The sequence below is a fragment of the Streptopelia decaocto genome (assembly GCF_964273445.1).
Source record: "Streptopelia decaocto genome assembly, chromosome: Z".
Lineage (NCBI taxonomy): Eukaryota > Metazoa > Chordata > Aves > Columbiformes > Columbidae > Streptopelia > Streptopelia decaocto.
This window is the reverse complement of record NC_138657.1, coordinates 63,457,421-63,479,819: the sequence shown is the minus strand read 5'-3', so window position 1 is coordinate 63,479,819 and position 22,399 is coordinate 63,457,421. Positions and strand designations below refer to the sequence as shown.

Sequence of the window (22,399 nt, the reverse complement as noted above, 5' to 3'; positions counted from 1 at the left end):
GATTATTGAATGGTGGGGGCAGATATCAAGCTTTACCTATCTGTAGTACATTTGGTCCCTTAGGAAAACCTAATTCACACACAGCAAAACCAAGACTTATTAATAAAAAATTGTTACTTACCTCACTCAAATCCCTTTCTTCACTAGCTGCTTCACTAAAAAAAGAAAAGTAATTGTTACTACTTTAAAGTACCAGAGAAGATTTAAAATACTGTTTAAAAACACCCCGCGTTCTTAAATTTTAAAAATTGTTTGATTAGATACTTCAAATTTTAGTCAACCTAGTCATTTAGATCATCCTCACATTCATCTTAACAGTATCAATTAGTAATACTTTCTGTTGTTCAACTGTCATAATCCTTTCTAATTAGACATGTTTAAAAACACAGGATAAAGCCACAGACTGTTATACGGTGGATAAATTCTAACTATATGTTGAGCTATGCAAACAGAACACTCTTGAAAGACGAAGAATTATAATAATAAAAGCTATTATTATCATTAAACTTTAAGCCAGACAATTTTGGTCCAAGAGAAGGAGTCTGATTGGGCAAGCAGACTGATTTCCAGGTCTGTCTGATAGCTTTCTATCTGGAATAACAAATAGACAGTCAAGTGCTATGACACAATATTGGTCCAAGAGAAGGAGTCTGATTGGGCAAGCAGACTGATTTCCAGGTCTGTCTGATAGCTTTCTATCTGGAATAACAAATAGACAGTCAAGTGCTATGACACAATATAAGTGAAGTATCTTAGCAAACAAAAAAAAAAAAAAAAAAAAATACAAGAATACTGTTAGATAAAATACACAACAATTGAGTACAGAATTTTTTTTTTGCTACTGTTTGCATCACACCATAGTTAGGAAAAAAAAAAAAGTAATTCACTGTTAAGATGGATGTTTTTATGTCATATCAATCAATTCCTAGTATTTCATTGCAAACAGTCTATATTTAGGAAAGCCTTCCCTATATAGACATGTTTGACATGCGCTATGCTGATAATTAAGCTTAACAAAAAAAAATTTCATTTGTTATACAGCTACAGTTTAGTGTACAAAAAAAAGTAATATATTTGAATATACTAGGCTAATATATCCACTGTTTATTGTCACAAGCTAATAATTAAGACCCTTGAGGATTTTTCCATCCCACAATTTTAAAAAGAAATTATGTTAGAGAAACAAAGCAACGAATAGTAAAAAGGAGTCCCCAAAGCCAAGGCTTTGATGTGCACTCTAAGCCATCAATAAGTAAACAAGGTCATCAAATAAATTGTAAATTTGTTGGAACCAATCACATTAACTTAATTTAAAAAACTAATCCAGAAAACTCTCTGTGGAAGTATTTCTTTATAGAATATTATATTAGAAAAACAAAACAAAACAAAACACACAAAACCAACAACAAACCAACAACCAACATTGAACACAAGCAAAAAAAAACCCCAATATCTGTAAGTATCAAAGAAAATACAATGCATCCAGGTCTCTAATTCTGATGTCAGTACTGCACAAGTAGAAGCCACAGTAAAAGGTAAAATAACCTACTTGGGATTTGTGACATGGCTACAAAGGGAACTGCCTTTCCAACCTCTGGGAGTTTTTTGAAGGGGCTACATGTGGTTGTGGATGATCTCTCTGATATATTTTGACTGACAGAATCTCTAATCAAAGCTTTTGAAGCTTAGTAGACTTGGGGTAATAGGGGAGTCCATGCATGAATAAATAAATTATTAAAAGGCAAGAAACAAAAGTTAGAAGCAAGCAATCACTTCTTGCAATGGAGGAAGATAAGTAGTGTATATACACAGTAGTCTGTGTTGGGGCTTGAGCTGTTCACTGAGCTCAGGATCAAAGCAGACAAACAGCCATGTGACAGAGTTTTTTGATAATATTAAGTTATTCAGGATAGCAAAGACAAGAGCAGACTGCAGAACTGCAGATGCACCTGAATGATAAGACAATAAAATGCTAGATGCAATCTGAAGTAGATACAAGTAAAGCTATACACATGAGGAAAATGAGTCCCACATAAAGGACAAGGAGCTCTCCACTGACCATCACTGATCATAAGCAAATTCTTGGAGCTGATATATTTTCATCTCTCAGCTCAATACTCAACAGCTGTTAAAAAAGCAAATCAGAAGTCAGGAAGTATTAAAAAGAAACAGAGAAGAAAAACAGACACCATCTTTATGTAAGTGTATAGGTTTACGATTCACCTGTTTTCTAATATGCTGTTCAGATTTAAAATAAATTTTTTAAAAAGATATTTTAAAAAGGAGCTGAGGCTGGGAAGAGCAACAAGAATAGCCACAGGTACAGAAAAACTTCTCTGTGAAGGAAAAGTTGAGTAGGCTTTAAAAGTTTAGGCTAGAAAAGAGATGACCTAAGAACAGATTGTGGTAAAGAGAGGTATAAAGGGACTGACTGCTCACTGTTTCTTCCAGAGTAAGAGTTAGAATTTATCAAATGAGGTCAGTAGCAGCCAGGTTCAGAATAAAAAGGGGAGGTAACTCTTCCTGCAGCAGACAGCATTACAAGAAACTGATTAAGTAGTTTGAAGAGAGCTCTCTTAAGGATTACTAAATAGATGAACCACATCAAACTCTCACAATCCCCTAAACTGAAAGTAGATGGAGACTGTGAGGCTACTCAGGTAAACATAATGCTTGCATTGCTTTTATTCTTTGTTGGGCATCCACTGATAGCCAATGCTGGTGACAGCTTAGGGGGTCTGATTCACCATTGTCATTCTTACTTTCTTAAGAAGTAACAGACAAACAACGAGAATACATGATGTTAATCAGGTCTAACATAGAATCATAGAATCACAAAATCATTTTGGTTGGAAAAGACCCTCAGGATCATCAAGTCCAACCATAACCTAACTCTAGCACCTAAACATCCTGAAAATAAACCTGCTCTGGAAACTGGAAATCACATATTAACCTTTTGACAGCAGGAACTGAGCTTAGATGTGGATCATCCTTCAGAAGATCATGACTACTTTTACTTTTTCCCTTCATGCTCTGTTAAAAAATAAAAAAAAAAAAAGAAAAAACAGTGTTATAAACTGCAGTGTCTGAGAGAGTAGAAGGCAAAAAAGGATAATGGTAAGAAAAAAATGACTTGTTTCTCATTAACTTTAACCTAAGCAATAAGCATAAACACTTTTAATAGTATAACAACAGAGAACGTATTCTCTTCATGTGACTAGTTTCAGTAAGAGGAGTATCAAATTCACCCCATGGATTTAAAAGGTATTTTTGCAACAGCAATGCATTTAATTTTAAAGTAAGGAGTAAAAAAAAAAAGATTGTTTAATCATCACAGTCATGAGACATCATAAAGATACATGGTCTAGCACATAAATGCTTGAGTGAATGAAGAGCTAAGAACTTTATTTTCCAGTAATGGCATATGTCAACTCAGAGAACTAATAAGTATAAAGCAGTACTTATCAATTGGTAGAACGCTAATTAGATCGGTGTGTGTGTGTGGAGGTGGGGGAGGGTGGGGTGGGGATAAATAAATAAATAATTGGCATATTCAGAAACATGAACAATTACTTCCTTCAACAAGAAATTTGCATGTGTGTGTGTGCAGGTTTAGGTGCTAGATGAAATATATGACAGGTGCCTTTACCTTTGTAAACTTCTCCAAACAAGAATAGACAATTAAATGAGCAGTTTGGGCACTGAAAGCTTCAGTTTAAACACTAAGCAATAACTAGTTGGGGCTACACTGTCAGGTCTGCAAATGCACTAATAGCCTTAGTGGCCTTGAGGAGTTTTACCTGGAGCTCCTCTGCCCATCAGCAGCACCATTTCAGCTCAGGCCTGACAACTGCCTTGAGTGTATCTGTGACTAAATCCACCTTCTGGACGGGCCTGATGGACTCACACTTAGACTTGTTTCCAGTCCTGCCTCCTGTCCCATCTCTTGCTGCTCCTGACTGAGCTTTCTGGATGGGGACCTTGGTCTTGGTTATTTCCTGCCTCGTCCAGGACTGTTGATGGACTCTGTCACCAGAAACCAACTCTGCTTACTGTATCCAGACCCTGTAGGACTGTGCCCCTGTTGGTGAGTGAGTGAGTCTATGCTGCAATCACTCTTGGCTCCTTGCTCGTCATCCCTCATACAGACATTCTGCTCTCGCTGCTCCTTGACACAAACTTCCTTCATCATGTGATCTCTGCCTTTTATAACCTCCTCAGGTACACAAGTTTTCTAAGATTTATACCCTCTACAATATAACCACTTAGACATCCTCCTGATGCAGAAGAAAATTTGACTTATAACATTTAAAAGACACCAATGGCCCTAATCCCTTGTCTAATCTCTTTCTGAAAGTACTTATGTCTCACTTTAGTAATGTTCATGCCATAAGTAGTCACAACTTAAATTCCAAGAGGGAAAAACACTTTTTCCTGTGTATTTATTTGCTCCTTTATCTTTGTGTCTCATCTTTCATATTGTAAGAAATAGGGAATAATCATTCCCAACTTCCACCCTAGCCTCTTCCTTCTTTTTCTTTTTTCTTTTTTTTTTTTTTTTTAACAAGGTACCACGGTCCATATCCCTGGTCATCCTTCCTGTCATTTGTATAATTTCAGGAGCCGGAGTCTAAGCTATAATTATCACAGATCTGCTGATGCACTGCAGCAAAGACAAAATATATTCCCTCACTTAGGCTAAGTGTAGTGCAGGGGAAACATGTTCAGAGTAGAAAATATTTCATAATACAGAAGATAAACAAAAGACGTTGGGAGGCATTCTTAAATTCAGTACTTTGTTAATATTATGTGACTAAGACAAAAATTCTTATTTTATACATGTAAACACAAAACTATTATACACTGTACAAATTTCATCCTGATACATGGTGCTTTCATTTACTCCTTAGATAACTCTAGCCGCAGCCTCCCTACACTAAAATTAATAGAAAATGTTCCCTTTTCCCAGGTCTGGTGGAGGACTCTTCAGCTACTTACAGACTTTCCTCTTACCCTCAGTCCTTAAAAGTATACCCTTCTTACACTGAAAAAAAGCAAGACTTAATGCATCTAGCAACCAAAAAAAATGTTCACAGCAGGATTCTGATTTGTAGATGTCAAAGAATCCTGTTATTAACTTTGACCTTCAATTTTTCTTATCAAAAACAGAGAATGAAAGTTGGTACTGAAGTCCACATACTTTAGTTTAATCAAGATTAAGATAATGTCCAGAATTATAGAGATATTGATCTAGACATATTAGAAACAAGTAATGAGGTTTGGAAAAAAAGGTTTCATTCTGTTATAAAGAACAAACACAAATTCTTCATGAGCAGTTTATTTGCTTATTTTCCCAGCTAAAGCTAGTCCAGAATTTAGTCAGGACAAATATGAAGATGAGATTTTAAGACTGATTTGAAGACAGCATGACAACACTGAAACTAGGCTTGTCATGAAAGAGATGTTCTATTTAGATCCATTTAAAGTGAAAAGCAAGTATTTGGTATGAAAGGGAAGAACATCAAAGCAACCAAGTTAAATGCAATATTAAAACCAGACATACCCTAAGAGCAGAACTGCAGATGAACATGTTAAGGTAAACAAGTGTACTTAGTCTGATGAAACAACAAAGAAAAATACTTAAAACTACCATGACAATAAATCTCTACTATCATCCTAAGTGATACTGTCTCACTGTAATATTCTCTATTACTCTATTCACTGTTGTCTTTTCTATTTTACCTAAATCCTTAGGGCTGAGGATGACTTTTTTCATTTATTTTGCTACAGGACTCAGCATTAAGTAGTCTGATCACTAACTGAAGCTGACAGGTACCCAAACTACACAAATAAATTAGAAAGCCTGGAGCTCTACTGTAATAATTTGGCCAGCAGAAGAAATGTGAATGAGAACTTGAGACAGAAATGTTTAAACCAACATTATTTAAGTGGAAATGTCAGGCTAGGAAACGTTAGATCAAAAACAACCTATGTGACCTTAGTTCTGTGAATGTTATATAATAATGCATTATATTTCCTACAATAACACCACCTCATTTTGCACACAGAATGGATATACAAAAATGTAGCTAAGAATGTGCTGGCAACGAACAAGATGATCTATTTCAAACTTCAACTATTTAACCATTGAATCACATTCTTGTAACGAAGGAGGTTAAGAAGAATAAAGTACCTATCACTTCCATGAACTTTAAACAGCAGAAATATGAAGCATGAAACATTATGTTTACGGAAATGTAAAAATACCGTGCAATAACTGAAGGTACCTTCAAAGTTAGAAAAGTTTAAAACCTCCGGTTTTGCAACATGTCAAAATAGCAGATTCATAAAAATTGAAGTAATTTCTCATAGTATTATTGTTCTAGTAGTATTATTGTTCAAAACTCAAACATAACAACAAGATTATGAACTTTAAACCATTTCATAAACATGCAAAAAAAAAAGTAATTTTGAGTAGAAGAGAAAAATGGTACAGTACCTGACTAACTCTATTGACTTCCTCTTCTTCTTCTTCAGCTTCTTCCCCAAAGGAAAGCAGATTAAAATTCCTTTAAGAGAGAAAACACATTTGTAGAATTGAATAATAGACTTATAGAATAATTTTGGTTGAAATAGACCCTTAAGATCATCAAGTCCAACTATAATCTAACTCTGGCACTAAACCATGTCCCTAAGAATCTCATCTACCCATCTTTTAAACACCTCCAGGGATGGTGACTCCACCGCTTCCCTGGGCAGCCTGTTCCAGTGCCTGACAACCCTTTCCAGGAAGAAATTTTTCCTCATGCTACTTTCCAGCCACTGTTCCCCAAGCCTGTAGCACTGCCTGGGGCTGTTGTGATCCAAGCGCAGGACCCAGCACTTGGCCTTGTTGAACCTCATACAACTGGCCTCAGCCCATCAATCCAGCTGGTCCAGATCTCTCTGTAGACCCCTCCCGCCCTCTAGCAGATCAACACTCCCACCCAACTTGGTGTCATCTGCAAACTTACTAAGGCTGCACTTGAACCCCTTGTCCAGATCATTGATAAAGATATTAAACAGAACTGGCCCCAATATTGAGCCCTGGACAACACCACTCGTGACCGGCCGCCAACTGGGTTTGATGCCATTCACTGCAACTCTTTGGGCCATAGTAAAACTTGAAGTATGATTTTACTAACAGTCAATAAACTTCAAGCTTGCTACTTTCATATTCTATGCATTCTTTAAAAAAAACTTTTTGCCCTGCTAAATGTACAAACTTCAAACAACTGTAATGTGTTGTTTTGCAATAAACCACTAATATTCAGAGATGCTCTATTCCTGAGACAGAACAATCAGGATAGTAAAGCATCACTTAGAAAATGGTAAGATGGAATTTAAGCATTCTGCCTTGATTAATTTTCACAGACTCTTAAATGCTGGCAACTCTGAAAATAGAAAAAAAATATTAAAAATGCAACATCTGTAACAGAGCAACACTCAAGTAACAAACCGTATTTTCAAGATATGATGGCTCAAAACGGCATCAATGTACACGCATTCAGAGAATGTAATTAAGACAAATAACTATATATAAGAATTTTTCAAAAGTATTTCTTTACATTCTTTTGGAACCACTCAGTCACAATATGTTGTGTTTCTGTCCAACAGAACTGAAAGCATACACAGTTTAGACTTCCTATTACTTTTCAATGCATGTTTTTAACTACAACATTTCATTCAGAAATGGAAATTTCCTATGCCAAAATGTTTTGCTGAGTATTTTTGTGGAAGAGAAGTGGTAGCTGATAAAATAAGTTCAAAAACTTCACAGAACTGAACTGTGACCAAGTTACTAGTACAGGTTAACTTCAGTGTTAGCTCAGTCACAAAGGAGTGATTACATACTCTTGCCCAAGGGAAAGGCTTAAACTGGCTTTTACCGCTCTTTTGCAACAAACTATCAGCATGCATGTACAGCTCAGCTGATACACAGTATCAGAGCAACTAGATTTGTACAACCCTTTCAGGATCAGGGAAGCGGGTTTGCCAAGAACATGGCTCTCTGTGTTGTGGTAAAGCCTTGTATCTCAAAAGCAGAAACAGAAAATTACCAAGCTGCAAATTAAAGGTGAAAGAAAATTAATCACCACTTATGTTGCATATATTTACTTTGTGCCTTTTACTTTGGACTTTTTAGTTTCTTCTTCTGGTTTGTCCTTCTTGAGCTTTCTATTTGGTCTTGGAACAATGTCATCAAAAGGATTAAACAAAACCTGTTAAAAAAAGTAACATTTTAGACAAAACTTTCATAAGCACTTTGTTAGAATTAAATTATTTAATATTTTAAAACAATATATAAAAGGACATGCCAAGTTTTCGTACTACAGCACAGTTGTCTGAACACTACCAAAGAGAAAATTTTAAAATCTCAAATTTCAAGCCAGAATATACTCACTTCACTGCTTCTTATTTTGTGTGGACTGAGAGGTCTCTCTTCCTTGTCAACTTCTACTTCAGCCAGGCGCAACATGTTATATATTGTATCCCCTGTAACCTGTCAAATTTATAAAGAAGTTTGATCGGCCTTGCCTATAACTTTTGTTAACTATCACGCAAAATGCAAAGCAATTATTACACAAAGAATTTTGAAAATACAAATTATATAGGAGATACTGTAAGCATGTAATACTTTTAACAGAGAGCAAGTATAATGTATAAAGCTTGGGTTTTTTTTAAATTTAAGAGCAAAGACTGAAGGAACGCAGGTAGCTAAACATCTACTTTTGGGAGCATACACAAGGGAAGATGTCAAATTCTTACTGTGAACTGTGAAACAGGAAAACAAGACATAGTGAAATTAAAAAATAGTTGATTTACTTTCTTTCAAGTGAATCATGAAAGTGCTAAATTCATCTTATATTTTACATTTTCCTGATTCTTGTTGAATAATTAGAATTTACAAATAGAATTTTCCTCTATTTTACTAGTATTGGATGAACTGATTAATAAGACAGACCCAAAATAATATTAGTAAGAGATGATTCAAAGGAAGCACAACACAAAAATAGAATTTAGAAGAATAACAATAGGAAAGAAGATAATTACAGGAACAACCCATAGAAACATTTCTACCAGCTATGGGATACAAACAGAATGGAGACAGCTTTGAAAGCAGTTAAATAAATTTCAAATGTTCACAGCAGCAAACAACACTAAAACTGCCTTTGAATACAGAGAAACTTTTAGTAGCTTCTGTCAAACTCAAACTGGGACTCTAGTCTGTGACACAGACCTTTCCAAAGATTGTGTGCTTGTTATTAAGTTCATCTGCACGACCCAAAGTAAAGAAAAATTGACTCCCGTTATCATGGGGCCCAGCATTTGCCATAGCAACAAGTCCTCTTCGATTAAATCGCAGTCGTGAGTGGAACTCATCCTGGCAAACACAGAAGAGAAAAGAACATGAATTACGTATGTAACTATTTTTTGCCCTTCTTTGGCTACCGTTTAATTATATCAATATGCACACACAGAAAATACGCTGGGTTTTTTTTTTCTAAATTCAGGTAGTAATAAAACCAAAGTATTTTGAAACTTAATGTGACAATTTTATATAAAAGCTTCTGTTCTGAGCAGAAAATATTATTTTTAGTCAATGTTTTTTCTTGTTAGTTCGTATAATAATGCAAATGAGTGAACAACCTTCTTTCAAAAGAAACCATAAACACATAGCCAACAGCAAAAGAAAAAAAACCCTAGAAACTAGTATATCAATAACAGAAAGAAACATGATTTAAGAATAACTCTGTCTGACAAGTTCTGTCTTGTTAACTTTCACTTTTCTCAACCATTGCCTAATAATCAATTGTTGTTAAATATTTTTGTTGGAATTTATTATCGCCCAATATTAAAAAAAAACACAAAGCATTTCAAAAAGTAACTCAGTTTCATACATTTCTTGTAAAACTATCATTCTTGTTAACCACTGTATTTAGGGGAAAAATTCTAATTCATGTAAAATAACTGGAAGCTCAATAACAGACTGCAACTGTACAGTATTGCAAAAATCCATAGGAAGTATATTTTCTGGACCATAAAAAGACAGAATAGGACCACTTTCAAAGTAAGGTGAAAGTGTTGAGAAATATATTAATACCACAGTAGTAACACAATTCTCAAGACCACAATATTGAGCTACCACTGATTTTAAGCAGTGATGCTAGTAAATATTGGAAATGTTAGTTCTGTTCTCTGGTCAGGTACCAAACACTTCAGCAAACTTCATGTTTGTGTTACATGCATGAGTCTACTCTAGCATCTCAGAGACAGAAGGCCCAGAGACACACTATGCAGCTCCAGTCACAAGTTAAAGGTGCTTGCTTCATCTGAAATAAAACCATCAAATAGAACAGAATGCAACTGTTCTTCATGTGTAGCTTCCATCAGGAACTGAGCCTCATGGTTGAAGATGAGCCATGCCAGTATCAATAATACCAATGAACACATAAACAGCATTCAGATACCTTTGCTAAAGAAGATACAATGTGCGTAAACAATGCATATTTCTCAGATACCTTTCTCTCAGATACATTTCTGTATCTAAATTTGCCACACATCAACATCTACTCGTCATTCTTTCCCACTCCTATTTTAACTTGTGAAGTTCATGCTAGTCAGGTTATATGTTTATCATAAAATCAGAACAACCAGATTTAAGAACTCTCAATCCAAAAAGGTATACTCAAGAATACTGAAGCAACAAGTGAAAGCAATTACTGTAATTATGTAAAATGTTATATTCTTAAGAAAATGTTTGCTTCTTCACAACCTAACACAGTAGGAAGAACAACTGATACACAACAAATGGAAATTAATGCATAAGATATACAGACATATACCTTGAACGGAGCTCCATAGATTGAATCTCCACCTGATCCAGTACCAGTGGGATCACCTCCTTGCACTATAAAGCCAGGCACTACTCTGTGAAATATTGTGTTATTATAATACTCTGGGGAAAAAAAAAAAAAAAAAAAAAAAAAGGAGGATATTAAATATATGTGAATGGTTTCAAAATTGAGCTTCCGTATAGATTATGCATAGATGTCCAGGGACTGAAGTTCCAGAAAACAAGTACTGGATTCTGCTATTGCCACTGGGTTCCCTCCTCTTCCACTGTCTTCCTCAGTGTGACTGTATGTCATCTGCAAAGTATTGCTGATGACATTTATGAAAAAAAAAAAACAACAAAGGTGTCATACATTGCTGCTGCAAAAGACACTGCACATCACTTACAAGATAAAATTGACGAGTTATTTTCTTTTCAGGTTTTCAGTGTTATCACTGGGATGATACTACCAATGTGCTTCATTGTAAAATGAGAGCTAAAACTACCATGCTCTGTACCAGCCAACATCTCATATCATTAACCATATCCATACACCAAATGATTAGCATTTTCACTCACCAGTATGGAATACGGGTGTCACCCTTTTCACCACCTATGCTGCACTCAAACTGATCATTTTCACAGAATGAAACATGTGGTACCTTTTGTTGCCTAAGTTGTTATCTTTTATTTATCTATCACATAAGGGTTGTAAGATCACAACAAAATAAAAGGAATGAAAATTTAACTTCACTTGACATATATTTCCAATTGATTAAAAAAAAAATCTCCAGCATGCTTCAAGACAAAGCAGGATGTGCAAATGTTGCAGCCTAGCTACATATATTCATAGATGGTTATACTCTAGAGTACTCACAAGAGAAATAACCAAAATTTTTTATGCAAAGTATAGGATCCTACACAGCAGCCAGACAAATACAGAATAAAAATAAAGCCTAGTTCTTTAACTCTGAGGATATCTGAACTCTAAGGACTTACCAAGGGCTAAGAAACTGATTTATCATTGCAAAAAATCTCCACATCTCCAGATTAGGTGTAAGATATGGAACAGGCTGGATCTGTGCTGGAGGCACAAATCTGAGACTGCTATTTTTCCTTAATAGAGGAAGGCTAAAAGAACTCTTAACTGCTTTATAAATGCACAGCTGGGAACACAGCAGCAGCTAGAAAACACACAGAGACATCAGGTCCTTCACAAATTCTTGTTACCGTTTTGCCAACAGAGAGCTTCTCATTCTTGTACCCACTGCAAAGAGCATTACAGAGCTTCCATCAACAAAAAAAACTATAGCAAATGAAACCTGAGAAACACACACACACAAAAAAAGGAAGTAAAAATGATGATACAGAAATGAGAATTTTGGAGGTTGTCCAATACTGTATCATTGCCATTTCATACATACATTAAAGCAGCAGTTATACTTTGTAAACACTTGCTGAAAATAAGCCTTTCCAAAGCCTCTGACATACAACTCTTCAGATATACATAATCTATTTTTTTTCCACTTGGTTGCTTAATAACCTTAAAAAACACTGTCTGAATGTCAGTTAATATTTACTAAACATAAATAAATTCATTAACATATTAAAGTTAAAACATAGTTATGACCTCTATTTTACAGAAAAAGCACAAAGATAACAACATTGAATATAAAATAATTTTAACAACCCCTATCCCATTCAGTCATTACCTTCCATACAAAGCTGGATGAAATTTCGACATGCTTTTGGTGCTTCTTTTGACCATAATTCTATATCTATATCTCCTGCTGTTGTCCTCAACAAAACCTATAAAAATTGAGATAAATACATCAGTAGTTTTATTGTAACTTTGTCACTGTGCAAATAATATCTTTGCTAAGTTAAACCAGTGCTTCTGAACTCATTACATTACTAACAGTAGTAGACATTCAAATGTGCCAGATAGCTACTGTTAGTCCCAGACAGTATTGCCAGTTCTTAAGATACAGTTCTGAATTGATACATATAACAAGGCTTTGAGGCCAATAAGCTGTGGTACCTGACACATGAGAGAAACCTAGATATCCTTTATCGCTTCCATAATGAAGCAACATAGAAAACAAAATTATGCCTTAAATCGCCAAAGGCATTATACCTCTCTCGTGAGCAATACCATTAAATTAAATGAAAGATCATCTTAAGAACTTAGGATACAGTCAAGAACAGAGGAAACGAAACACTTCAAGGACTGCTCTGTGTCACGTACCCACACAGCACACATCGTGCTTTGCCTCAGGTTACATCTTCAAGGGCTGTACCACCTCAAACTAATCAAACCAGCACCACAACACGGATACCACCGCCATCAACACACGCATGTCCTCCTCACCTGTCCCCACCCCTGCAACACGCCATTCCTTCACACCCCCCAACACCATTCAAAAGCAACCCTTGTGCACACCGCGACCCTCACCCCCGTCTCCTCGCAAAGTGCGCAATCCACGCGCCCGAACAGCCCCGCGCCCCACGCACCGCACACCCGCCCCAGCAACAGCTTCCCGCCCGCAGCCCCCTCACTGCGGGACAGCGCAGCTCCCTTACTCCCGCCGGCCTGGCCTCGCCCACGGCAGCCCCTGCCCCCGGCGAGCCCCACCTTGCCGTTGGTGGGGGGCTCCTGGATGTAGATGTTGCTCATGGTGGGGAAAAGCGAGTCCCAGCAGGGGACCAACCATCCAGGCCCGACAGTCGGTTACGCTTCGCCTGTAACGCTTCCTACCCCTCCGAACCTCCCGCCATCTTGGACGCATCTACGCCGCCCCAGGGAGGTGGGGAGGTGGCTGCCCAAGCCAGGAAGAAGGACGAAGGGATGAGTCTCCGTTTGAAGTCTCTACGGGAGTCACTGAGGGACAAATTCCTTTCAGAAAGACGTGAAGCCTTCTCCAGACATCTGCAGCCCCTCCCCATGACTCCCGCCCGGTATTGAGGTCCCCCGTCCTCCCTGTGAGAGGTACGGTCCAAGAGTGCTCCGGGCAAAGCCTTCCGGCGGGGAGAGACGCCACTGCGAGTCCAGGCCTGGACGGCGAGGACGGTGGCGGGAGGTGCAATGGCACTGCCGGGTAAGGGGCTCCCAGCCAGGTTTGCCGGGACGGAAGTCTCAATAGCTGGCTGGGCCCACGGCTGGCATGTTGGAAAGGGGAAATAAGCGGCGGGCCGATGGAAAATTACGCGGGAAGGTGGCAGGACCGCGCGTGCAGCGAGAAATGGGGCGGGCGCATTTCCCTGAGGCCGCCGGGGCTGCCGTGGAGAAACGTTGCTCCGGTCGGCACAGCCGGTGTTCTAAACCAGCCGGTGTTCTAAACCAGCCGGTGTTCTAAACCAGCCGGTGTTCTAAACCAGCCGGTGTTCTAAACCTGGCGGCGTTGCGGTAGTGTGAGGGAGGCCGGGAAGTGGGCTGAGGGACGGGCGGTCAGGCCAGCAGGGGCTGAGCGCAGCCATGCACTCGCTTCCTTCTAGGCCTGTGGGGCCTCCCCCCGCGTTTCGGGTGGATGCTGGCCAAGTGCTATGTTCCTGTCGCCTGTTAGTGTAAGCCACCTTCTGTAAAGTTAGAGCCAAAGAGTGGTGGTTGTTCTTAGACTTGGTTTTCCTTGCCGTTTTTTGTTCTGGATTGTTTGTGTCCCACTAGATAATTGTTTAAATAGACCTGCTGAGAAGGGTGGTGAGACAGGACAAGCAGGAATACCTGCTGTATTTGCAAGGGATTTAGATGTTAGACAGACATATAGCCATTACTTCATCATTTTTTCTTGATCCTGAGACGTGAGGAGTGTTTGGCTGAAAACAACTGAACAAGTCTGAGCTTTGGTAAGCTTCCTCTTAAGAAAAGAGAAGACCTTAATAAGCTTGCGCCCATTCTAGAGGGAGTTCTTGAGGAAGATATCTCACGTTTGTGTTTGAAGGTTTCTAAAGCTTTTTTTTGCAACCTTGTGCTCCACTGAGGGAATGAGGCCCTTAGTGATGGTTGCTGTTGTCAGTTGTTAATTTTCTTGAGGATTAACACCTGCTAAGAAGACAGTGAGAAAAGGAGGCTTCTAGCAATTTGTTTGCTTTTAATCATCTAAAACTTCATCTAGTCTAAAACCCTGCTTCTAACATAATTATTTAGAGCCAAAAATAATAATAACATTTCAATCTCAGGAATTTGGTGGGAGTATTTGGTGACAATGTTCTTGTCATCTGCCTGGTGTTTCTGTTGGAAATCCTGACAAACGGCACCTGCACATATTATGGAAGATTTTGTAGGGTGCGCATGACAATACTGACCTCCCTTGAGCGGAGTACCAAGCCTTTCTTTACCTACAGGTCAGTTACCCAGTAGAGCTGAAGTTTACTGAGAAAGCTGAGATAAAGTAGGTAGCTTGGGTGATCTTGCTTTCTAGTCCCTAGGTGTAGTTAAGAAGCAGCTTCTGTTTTGAGTATTTCTTTGACATGATATTGCAAGCTACAGGTATACTTTTGTTTCTTGACATTTCCTTCCATGTTCCTTACCTCCTTGACTCTTCTGGATTTCCTTCAAAAGATAGCCATAAAACATGCACCTAAACACTGCTGAGTTTATAGACCCTGAAGATGATATGTAATACTAAGTTTTTTTTCTACATGGTAGAAAACCATGTGTTATAATGGAATGTATGTATTGTTATTTCTTAGCCTTCCAGTACTCTTCATGGCATAGACCAGTAAGTTGTCCAAGTTTTCAAGTTAGTTTTCCAACCTGGGGTTTGAAGGTTTCTCTGTTATTTTGAGTAAAATTTTCTGAAGACAGTGCTTGTCTCAGTAAATCAAAGTTTAAATAATTGGAGATGATGTACCCCCTTTCGTTTTCTAATTTCTGTCATGGGTTTCTTGTTATGTTTCTTAATTATTTATTTACACAAATGACCTAGTTATTCAGAAAACTGTATATAACTGTTGAAGGCACTGATTTTTTCATACTCTGTTCAGCTGGAAGATAGAAGGGCACTGTCGAGGGTTTAGGTTGCGGGGTGACGATAAAACCCTGGCAGATGTATTGTTAACCTCCTCTCCTACCCCCACTTCCCCCTTTTGCCCCTCCCTCTCCCCCCTTCCCACTCAGGACAGGCGATCTGGAGGAAAAGAAGGACAGAGAGAAGAGAGTTGGAAAATTAAAGATGTTTTACTAATGCTACTAATAAGAATAGAGAAAATAATACAAAATATACAAAACCAATCTTGAAAGTCCCAGCAACTGCAGAGCTGGCACCCGAAGTGCTGGATTGGACTCTGCAGCCAACCGGAGCAGAATTCAGTCTCTCACTAGGCCTCAGTTTGCAGTTCTATCTGTTTTTTGCCAGTTTTCAGGAGTGATTATTTATCTCTTTTTTTTAGTTGCCTTTTTAAGACAAGTCTTGCAATTAAAATGTAAATTACATCAGAGTTTCCATTGAATGTATGTCAACATCCACACACTACTATAATTTATAAGTACACTTGTTGTGGATCACTGGAATGTCACATAGCTACTACTGTGTTCATACTGTAACTAAGGAAATGCATAAGCTTTCAGAGAAGTTGAATAATTATTAAAATTATAATGGAAAGATCATAATAATCAAGTGAGGATTTGGCAATAAGTTAGGTAAAACTAAATGATCCATAGCCGTTTATACTAGCCAAATTTGTTCTGATCAGTTGCTGCACAGAAAAGTGACCATAGAAATGCACTGATTTGCTTTTCTTTAAGTTTTTTTAGGAGATTTTAGTGTATTTAGTATCCGGAGAAGTGATAACTCCTGTCTGCATGTTGACTTTGTTAAGCCAGATTTAAAAGAAACTTTAGAGTTCTGCTTAGCAACATCAAATTGATGAAATTTTCTCTTTCAGGTGGAAATAAGGATAACATCAGAGCAGGATGCAAGAAGTGTGGCTACCGTAAGTCTGTAGTTTAGCATTCCTGTGTAATCTGAATTACAAACCATATTTTGAATTCATTTTATTTCTTTTATTATTTCAACAGGTGTATTCAGCACAAGGTTTCTAATTCTGGTCATGATTATTGAGATCTGAAAACTGAAAATACTAGCCAAGTAGTAGCTTGTGTTCTGATTGTTAAAAATTATTTCTCACAGGCAAATAAGTTTCTTCTGTTTCACTAGAGGGAGACAAAGGGCAATATAACATGCTGGTTTTAAATATTTCACTTCATGTTCTTAGGCAATTTCTTCAGGAAGTATCTGAGACCATTAAAAAATAGACAGTAAAGGTTGGACAAAATCTTTAACAAAAATAAGAGAGATGTCATAAATTACTATTAAATGGAATAACATTGTGCAGCCTGTCAAAATTGAGGCACTTTCAGAGTAAGTCTTCTCCCTCCTCATTCACAGATTGCCACCTAGCCTTTTTCTCAAAACTGAGTAATAATAAGATGGATGTCCTTTAGTTTCTGATAATTTTTGGTAAATTGTAGTTTTTCTTTCTGAATATTTGTTTTGTTCAGCTGGTCATCTGACATTTGAATGCCGAAACTTCCTCCGAGTAGATCCTCAAAGAGATATTGTTTTAGATGTCAGCAGCACTAGCAGTGAAGACAGCGAGGAAGAAGAACTACAGAGATTGCAAGCCATGCGTGAAAAAAAGAGTAAGGTTTTTATGTTTTTCTTGAAGAATAAATTGGATAATGGTCTTCTGAAGTACTAGAACTCTCATTTTATCCTTTTTGATAACAACTATGAGTTCTTTTAGGCTGTGCTTTGAAAGTACTATACTTCGTGTGTTCAGACTTCAAAGACTTAATATACCCACATCCCTTTTTATTATTATTAATTCCCGTCATAGGAATTGAATAATGTACCGATTTCGAACATCTCAAAAAGCACTCCTAAATGCAAAAGATTATAAGACTTTTTCTAAGAAGCTGCTTAGGTGAAAGTGATGTGGATATTTTGAGTTAATCTTTTAATTATGGCATGTAGTTTAAACATCTTAAAATTGATAGTAACTCTTTAATGACAAATGTGACAGCTGAATTTTTCTCCAGTTTCTAAGTAGTGTTTTGACTGGAACAGCTAGTAAATTGAATTTAAACATTCATATTTGGAGGAGTACTGCTCTCTGTTTGGAAGGTCTGAGCATCAACCGTTTGTCAGAGAGAGAATAGATCGGTTATTTAGCCGGTACTTGAGTTCATTTGAATTTGAACTCCAAAGAGGCTGTTCCCTTAAGCGAGAAGGGGAGGTTGTTCAACTATAGTATGTTTTAAATGAATCAATGTTCTTCCCCTCTGGCCCTTGAAACATCATGTTTTGTTCTGTTGCTCCCACATTATTTGTGGTAGCAATGGAATAATTATGCTAGCAGTCGGACTTGATGGAACATTATTTATATGATAGAAATAAGATGAAAGCTTAAAAACAGCTGTTTTAAGGATGAATTGTAAAGCCGGTGTTTTCCTATTAGCTGACATTGCAATGTGTATACCTGTAGTGGATTTGTATATTGAAGAATTCAAAAATACTTCTTGAACTGGTATAGAAAAGTCTTAAGGTCAGAAGTTTCATCCCGTGTGATAAAAATATTGCTTGTAAGTGAAATGTGAAGATACTATACAATCCTATACAGTGTTAGGGCAGGAACCAAGCAGGACCAGATGAGGGATGACTGCCAATTTTTGTAGACAATATGTTGACAGTTAACTCAGATTTATCTTAGTTACGGCATAGCTATTTGTGAAGTGTGAAATGAGGATGTGTGAAAGTAATTCAAGTAAGCCTGAGGGAATATTCTTTTTTTGGTAGGTTCTAGTTAAATGACCTGTTTTCAGACTTGGGTAAGTATTTTAAAATATGGAAGTACAGATAGGAAAACCTAAAGCTGATGTGAACATATAGGAAAAGTCATAACTTTTTTGCTACTTTTTATGGGCCTTCATTCTTAGTGCTTAGATCGAAGTAATGAGAATGCAAGGTGTATAAAAAGCTTTGCTACTCTGCAAAATATTTCTAAAATTACTATACTAGACCAGAATTTGGAGGAAGGAAAAGAAAAACTTGTAATGAGAATTTTGTTGTAATTTTGCATTGCTATTGAAGCCATTCTTTTAATGCTGATGAAGACAAGTGTTTTTTAAACTGTAACTTTTTATCCATAGATTTAAATGAGGAGGAGGAGAAAAAGAAACAAAAAAGGAAAAGCAAAGAAAAAACAAAATTAAAGCGACAAAGGAAAAGGTAACTATCACACACTCATTCTAATTTTGAAGCAGCTGCAGAAATCTTTCTGATGGTTAGGTTGTTTCCCAGAAAACATTGCTTCTTTTGATGCAACTTCATTTGCAAGTACATCTTTGGTTTGAAAAGCTTCTTGTTTTCCAGTGAGAATTCGTTTGTTCTTTGAGTAAAGGTGAAGCCACAGGTTTTTTGCTGTGGAGTTAGGATCATGGAAGCCTAGAAGGCACTAGCAAGCTGGGGTTCTGCAAGTCTGGGAAAGCAATTGCTCCTTCAAACTATTCAACACTAGGCAAGATGTGGTGGGAAAAGAACAAAGAGTAAGGAGGATTATGGGGAGCTCACATAGAGAAGCCTCCCAGCAGTTCAGAGGCACTAAGATTCCCTGTGTGTACACTAGCATGTGCACACGCACACACATGTACACACACACACTCTGAGTAATATGTAACTATCAGAAGGAAAACTTCTCTAGTTTTACTTAGCATGTGCTGAGTTTTAATGTTCCTGTTACTGTAGAAACCTAAAAACATGTTACTCCAGTTTCAAAAGAAAATGTCATAATACCCAAATTTATTGTGAATCTGAGTTTTGGCCTCCTGACTGATTTGTTTCTAATTCTTTGAGATTATGGGCTGGTTAATCACAAGGACTCTTGATGAGACGATATCCCAGGAACTGCACTAAGAGTTAGGAAATGTATAATATATTTAGAAGCCATAGTAAGATGTTTTTCAGAAATAAAGAAGCAGAATTTAACACTGGTTGTATTGGCGTTTTTCCCCTTCCTTATTTATACAGTGTAGCTCTGACTTACACTTATGGAGGTAGTAGAAAAGGATCAGTCTGCTGGCTGTAGTCTTTATGTGCAAGTAATTAATAGTTAACCATGTAAACAGCAGCACAAAACTGCCCTTTTGAGTTTAATAATCATGACTGTTATTGTCATCTTAATTCTTGTATATATGTAATCACTCATTGGTGCTGGTTAGAAACCAATATTACCAGCTGCAAGAGGATCCAAATTTTTGACATCCATTTCTCTTAGATTTTTGCGTGAGAGAAATACGTTATGTCTGAAGGCATTGCTGTAGCATTGTTGTTGACTATGTGAGATTTTAAAAGCTGGAAGCTCTATCTTGCAGTCATACTTTCAGTTTTCTGTTGATCTGTATAGAATCATAGAATGGTTTGGGTTGGAAGGGACCTTAAAGATCATCTAGTTCCAGCCCCTCTGTCATGGGCAGGGATACCTTCCACTAGCTCAGGTTGTTCAAAGCCCTGTGGCCTTGAACACTTCCAGGGATGGGGCATCCACAGCTTCTCTGGGCAGCCTGTACCTGTGCCTCATGACCCTCATGGTGAAGATTTTCTTCCTTATATCTAATCTAAATCCACCCTCTTTCAGTTTAAAGCCATCATCTCTTGCCCTATCACTACATGACCTTTCAAAAAGTTCCCCTGCTGTAAGGTCTCCCCAAAGCCTTCTCTTCTCCAGGCTAAACAACCCGAACACTCTCAGCCTTTCCTCATAGGAGAGGTGTTCCATCCCTCTGATCATCTTCATGACCCTCCTCTGACCCCTCTCCAACAGGTCCATGTCTTCCTTATTTGGGGGCTCCAGAGTTAGGTGCAGGACTCCAGCTGCATTCTCATTAGGATGTAGTGGAGGAGAATCACCTCCCTCAACCCACTGGCCCCGCTTCTTTTGATGCAGCCCAAGATACAGTTGGCATTCTGGGCTGCAAGCGCAAGTTGTCGGCTCATGTTGAGCTTCTCACCAAACATCAGCCCCACGTCCTTCTCCTCAGCACTGCTCTTAATCCATTCTCCACCCAGACTGTATTTGTGCTTGGATTTGCCACAACTCCTATGCAGGCAGTTTTGCTTGGCCTTGTTGAACTTCATGAGGTTCACAGAGGCCCACCTCTGAGGCTGTTAAGGTCCCTCCGGATGGCATCTCTTCCCTCCAGCATGTCGACCACACCACACAGCTTCATGCCATCAGCAGACCACTGAGGGTGCACTTGATCCCACTGTCCACATGCCAACAAAGATGTTAAAACAGTGCTGGTCCCAATGTGGACCCTTGAGGAACTCCACTCATCACTGGTCTCCACTTGGAGATCAACCTGTTGACTGCAACTCTTTGAGTGTGACCATCCTTATCCATCAAGTGGTCCATCCATTAATTCCATGTTTCTCAAATTTAGAGACAAGGATGTCATGCGGGGCAGTGTCAAATGCTTTGCACATGTCCAGGCAGATGACGCCAGTTGCTCTTCTCTTATCCACCAACACTGTAACCCCGCCAGATTGGTCAGGCATGGTTGCCCTTGGTGAAGCCATGTTAGCTGTGACCAGTCACCTTCTTATTTTCCGTGTGCCTTGGTGTAGTTTCTAGGAGGCCCTGCTCCATGATCTTGGTGACAACAGAGGTGAGACTGACTGGCCTGCAGTTCCCCAGGTCTTCCTTTTTTCTCTTTTTAAAAATGGGGGCTATGTTTCCTCTTTCCTAGTCAGTGGGAGCTTTACTGGACTGCAACAACTTCTCATATATGTCTTCTCTTAATGTTTTTCCTTATTGAAGGCTGAAAAACACACACCTTTCCTATTCTGTTGTTAATTAATCTGTATTATAAACACACTGCTTTTCTGGCACAATAGTCTAATTGTCATTCTGTTGAACATGGAGACTAAGATATTATAAGCTTGTAGATGCTAATGTGTGATTCTACTCCAAATTAAATTTGTGACATTGTATAAATACTGAAATTACACTCTGCCCCCCATTATTCTTGTGGCATTTCCCTTCCTTAATTGCATATCAACCTGTATATTTTTTCTTTTACTAGATCTTCCTCATCAAGTGCATCTGAAGAGTATGGGCCAAAGTCAAAAAAACAAAAATCACACAAAAAAGAAAGGAAAAAGGAAAAAAAGAATAAATGTAAGAAAGGAAAACATCATAAAAAGGAGAAAAAGAAGAGACGAAAGGAAAAAAGTTCATCTTCTGATAGTTCAGACAGTTCTAGTAGTGACTGAGATGCTGGCCTGTTCTGTTCACTTCTGCAGAGGGGATGATTTTACTTTCACGTCAAATTTATTTATGCTTTGCAATGCTCTTGTTTGAAAATGAGATATATATATATTTTTAAGAAATCTATTTGCATGTATCTGTGCTGCAAATTATTAAATGGACCTTTTGGGAAAAAATCTGCTCTTCTATTTCAAGCTTATTAGTACTAAGCCATGTGAGTTTAATTAGTTCTTCACACTTAATCTTAGTTCAGTTGTT

At 37.9% G+C, this 22,399-nt stretch overlaps 2 protein-coding genes across 2 annotated transcripts in view; one reads left to right on the top strand and one right to left on the bottom strand.

The window, feature by feature from the left end:
- The window catches only part of CWC27 (CWC27 spliceosome associated cyclophilin), a 101,061-nt gene extending 87,391 nt beyond the window's left edge, over positions 1-13,670 (bottom strand). Inside the window, exons 1-9 of the mRNA XM_082075608.1 lie at positions 13,512-13,670; positions 12,589-12,685; positions 10,887-10,999; positions 9,281-9,424; positions 8,444-8,542; positions 8,158-8,261; positions 6,500-6,569; positions 2,954-3,033; positions 122-155 (exon numbers count right to left, since the gene is read on the bottom strand). Coding sequence (XP_081931734.1) covers positions 122-155; positions 2,954-3,033; positions 6,500-6,569; positions 8,158-8,261; positions 8,444-8,542; positions 9,281-9,424; positions 10,887-10,999; positions 12,589-12,685; positions 13,512-13,553 — 783 coding nt within the window. The 5' untranslated portion in view covers positions 13,554-13,670. The remainder of the gene's footprint in view (positions 1-121; positions 156-2,953; positions 3,034-6,499; positions 6,570-8,157; positions 8,262-8,443; positions 8,543-9,280; positions 9,425-10,886; positions 11,000-12,588; positions 12,686-13,511) is intronic.
- A 159-nt stretch (positions 13,671-13,829) lies between these two features.
- On the top strand, positions 13,830-22,317 carry SREK1IP1 (SREK1 interacting protein 1). The gene is made up of 5 exons (XM_082075609.1): positions 13,830-13,974; positions 16,760-16,807; positions 17,376-17,516; positions 19,026-19,104; positions 21,957-22,317. Exons 1-5 carry the CDS (start codon positions 13,962-13,964, stop codon positions 22,144-22,146), a joined length of 471 nt encoding a protein of 156 aa, XP_081931735.1. The 5' UTR covers positions 13,830-13,961; the 3' UTR covers positions 22,147-22,317.
- Positions 22,318-22,399: the final 82 nt, after the last annotated feature.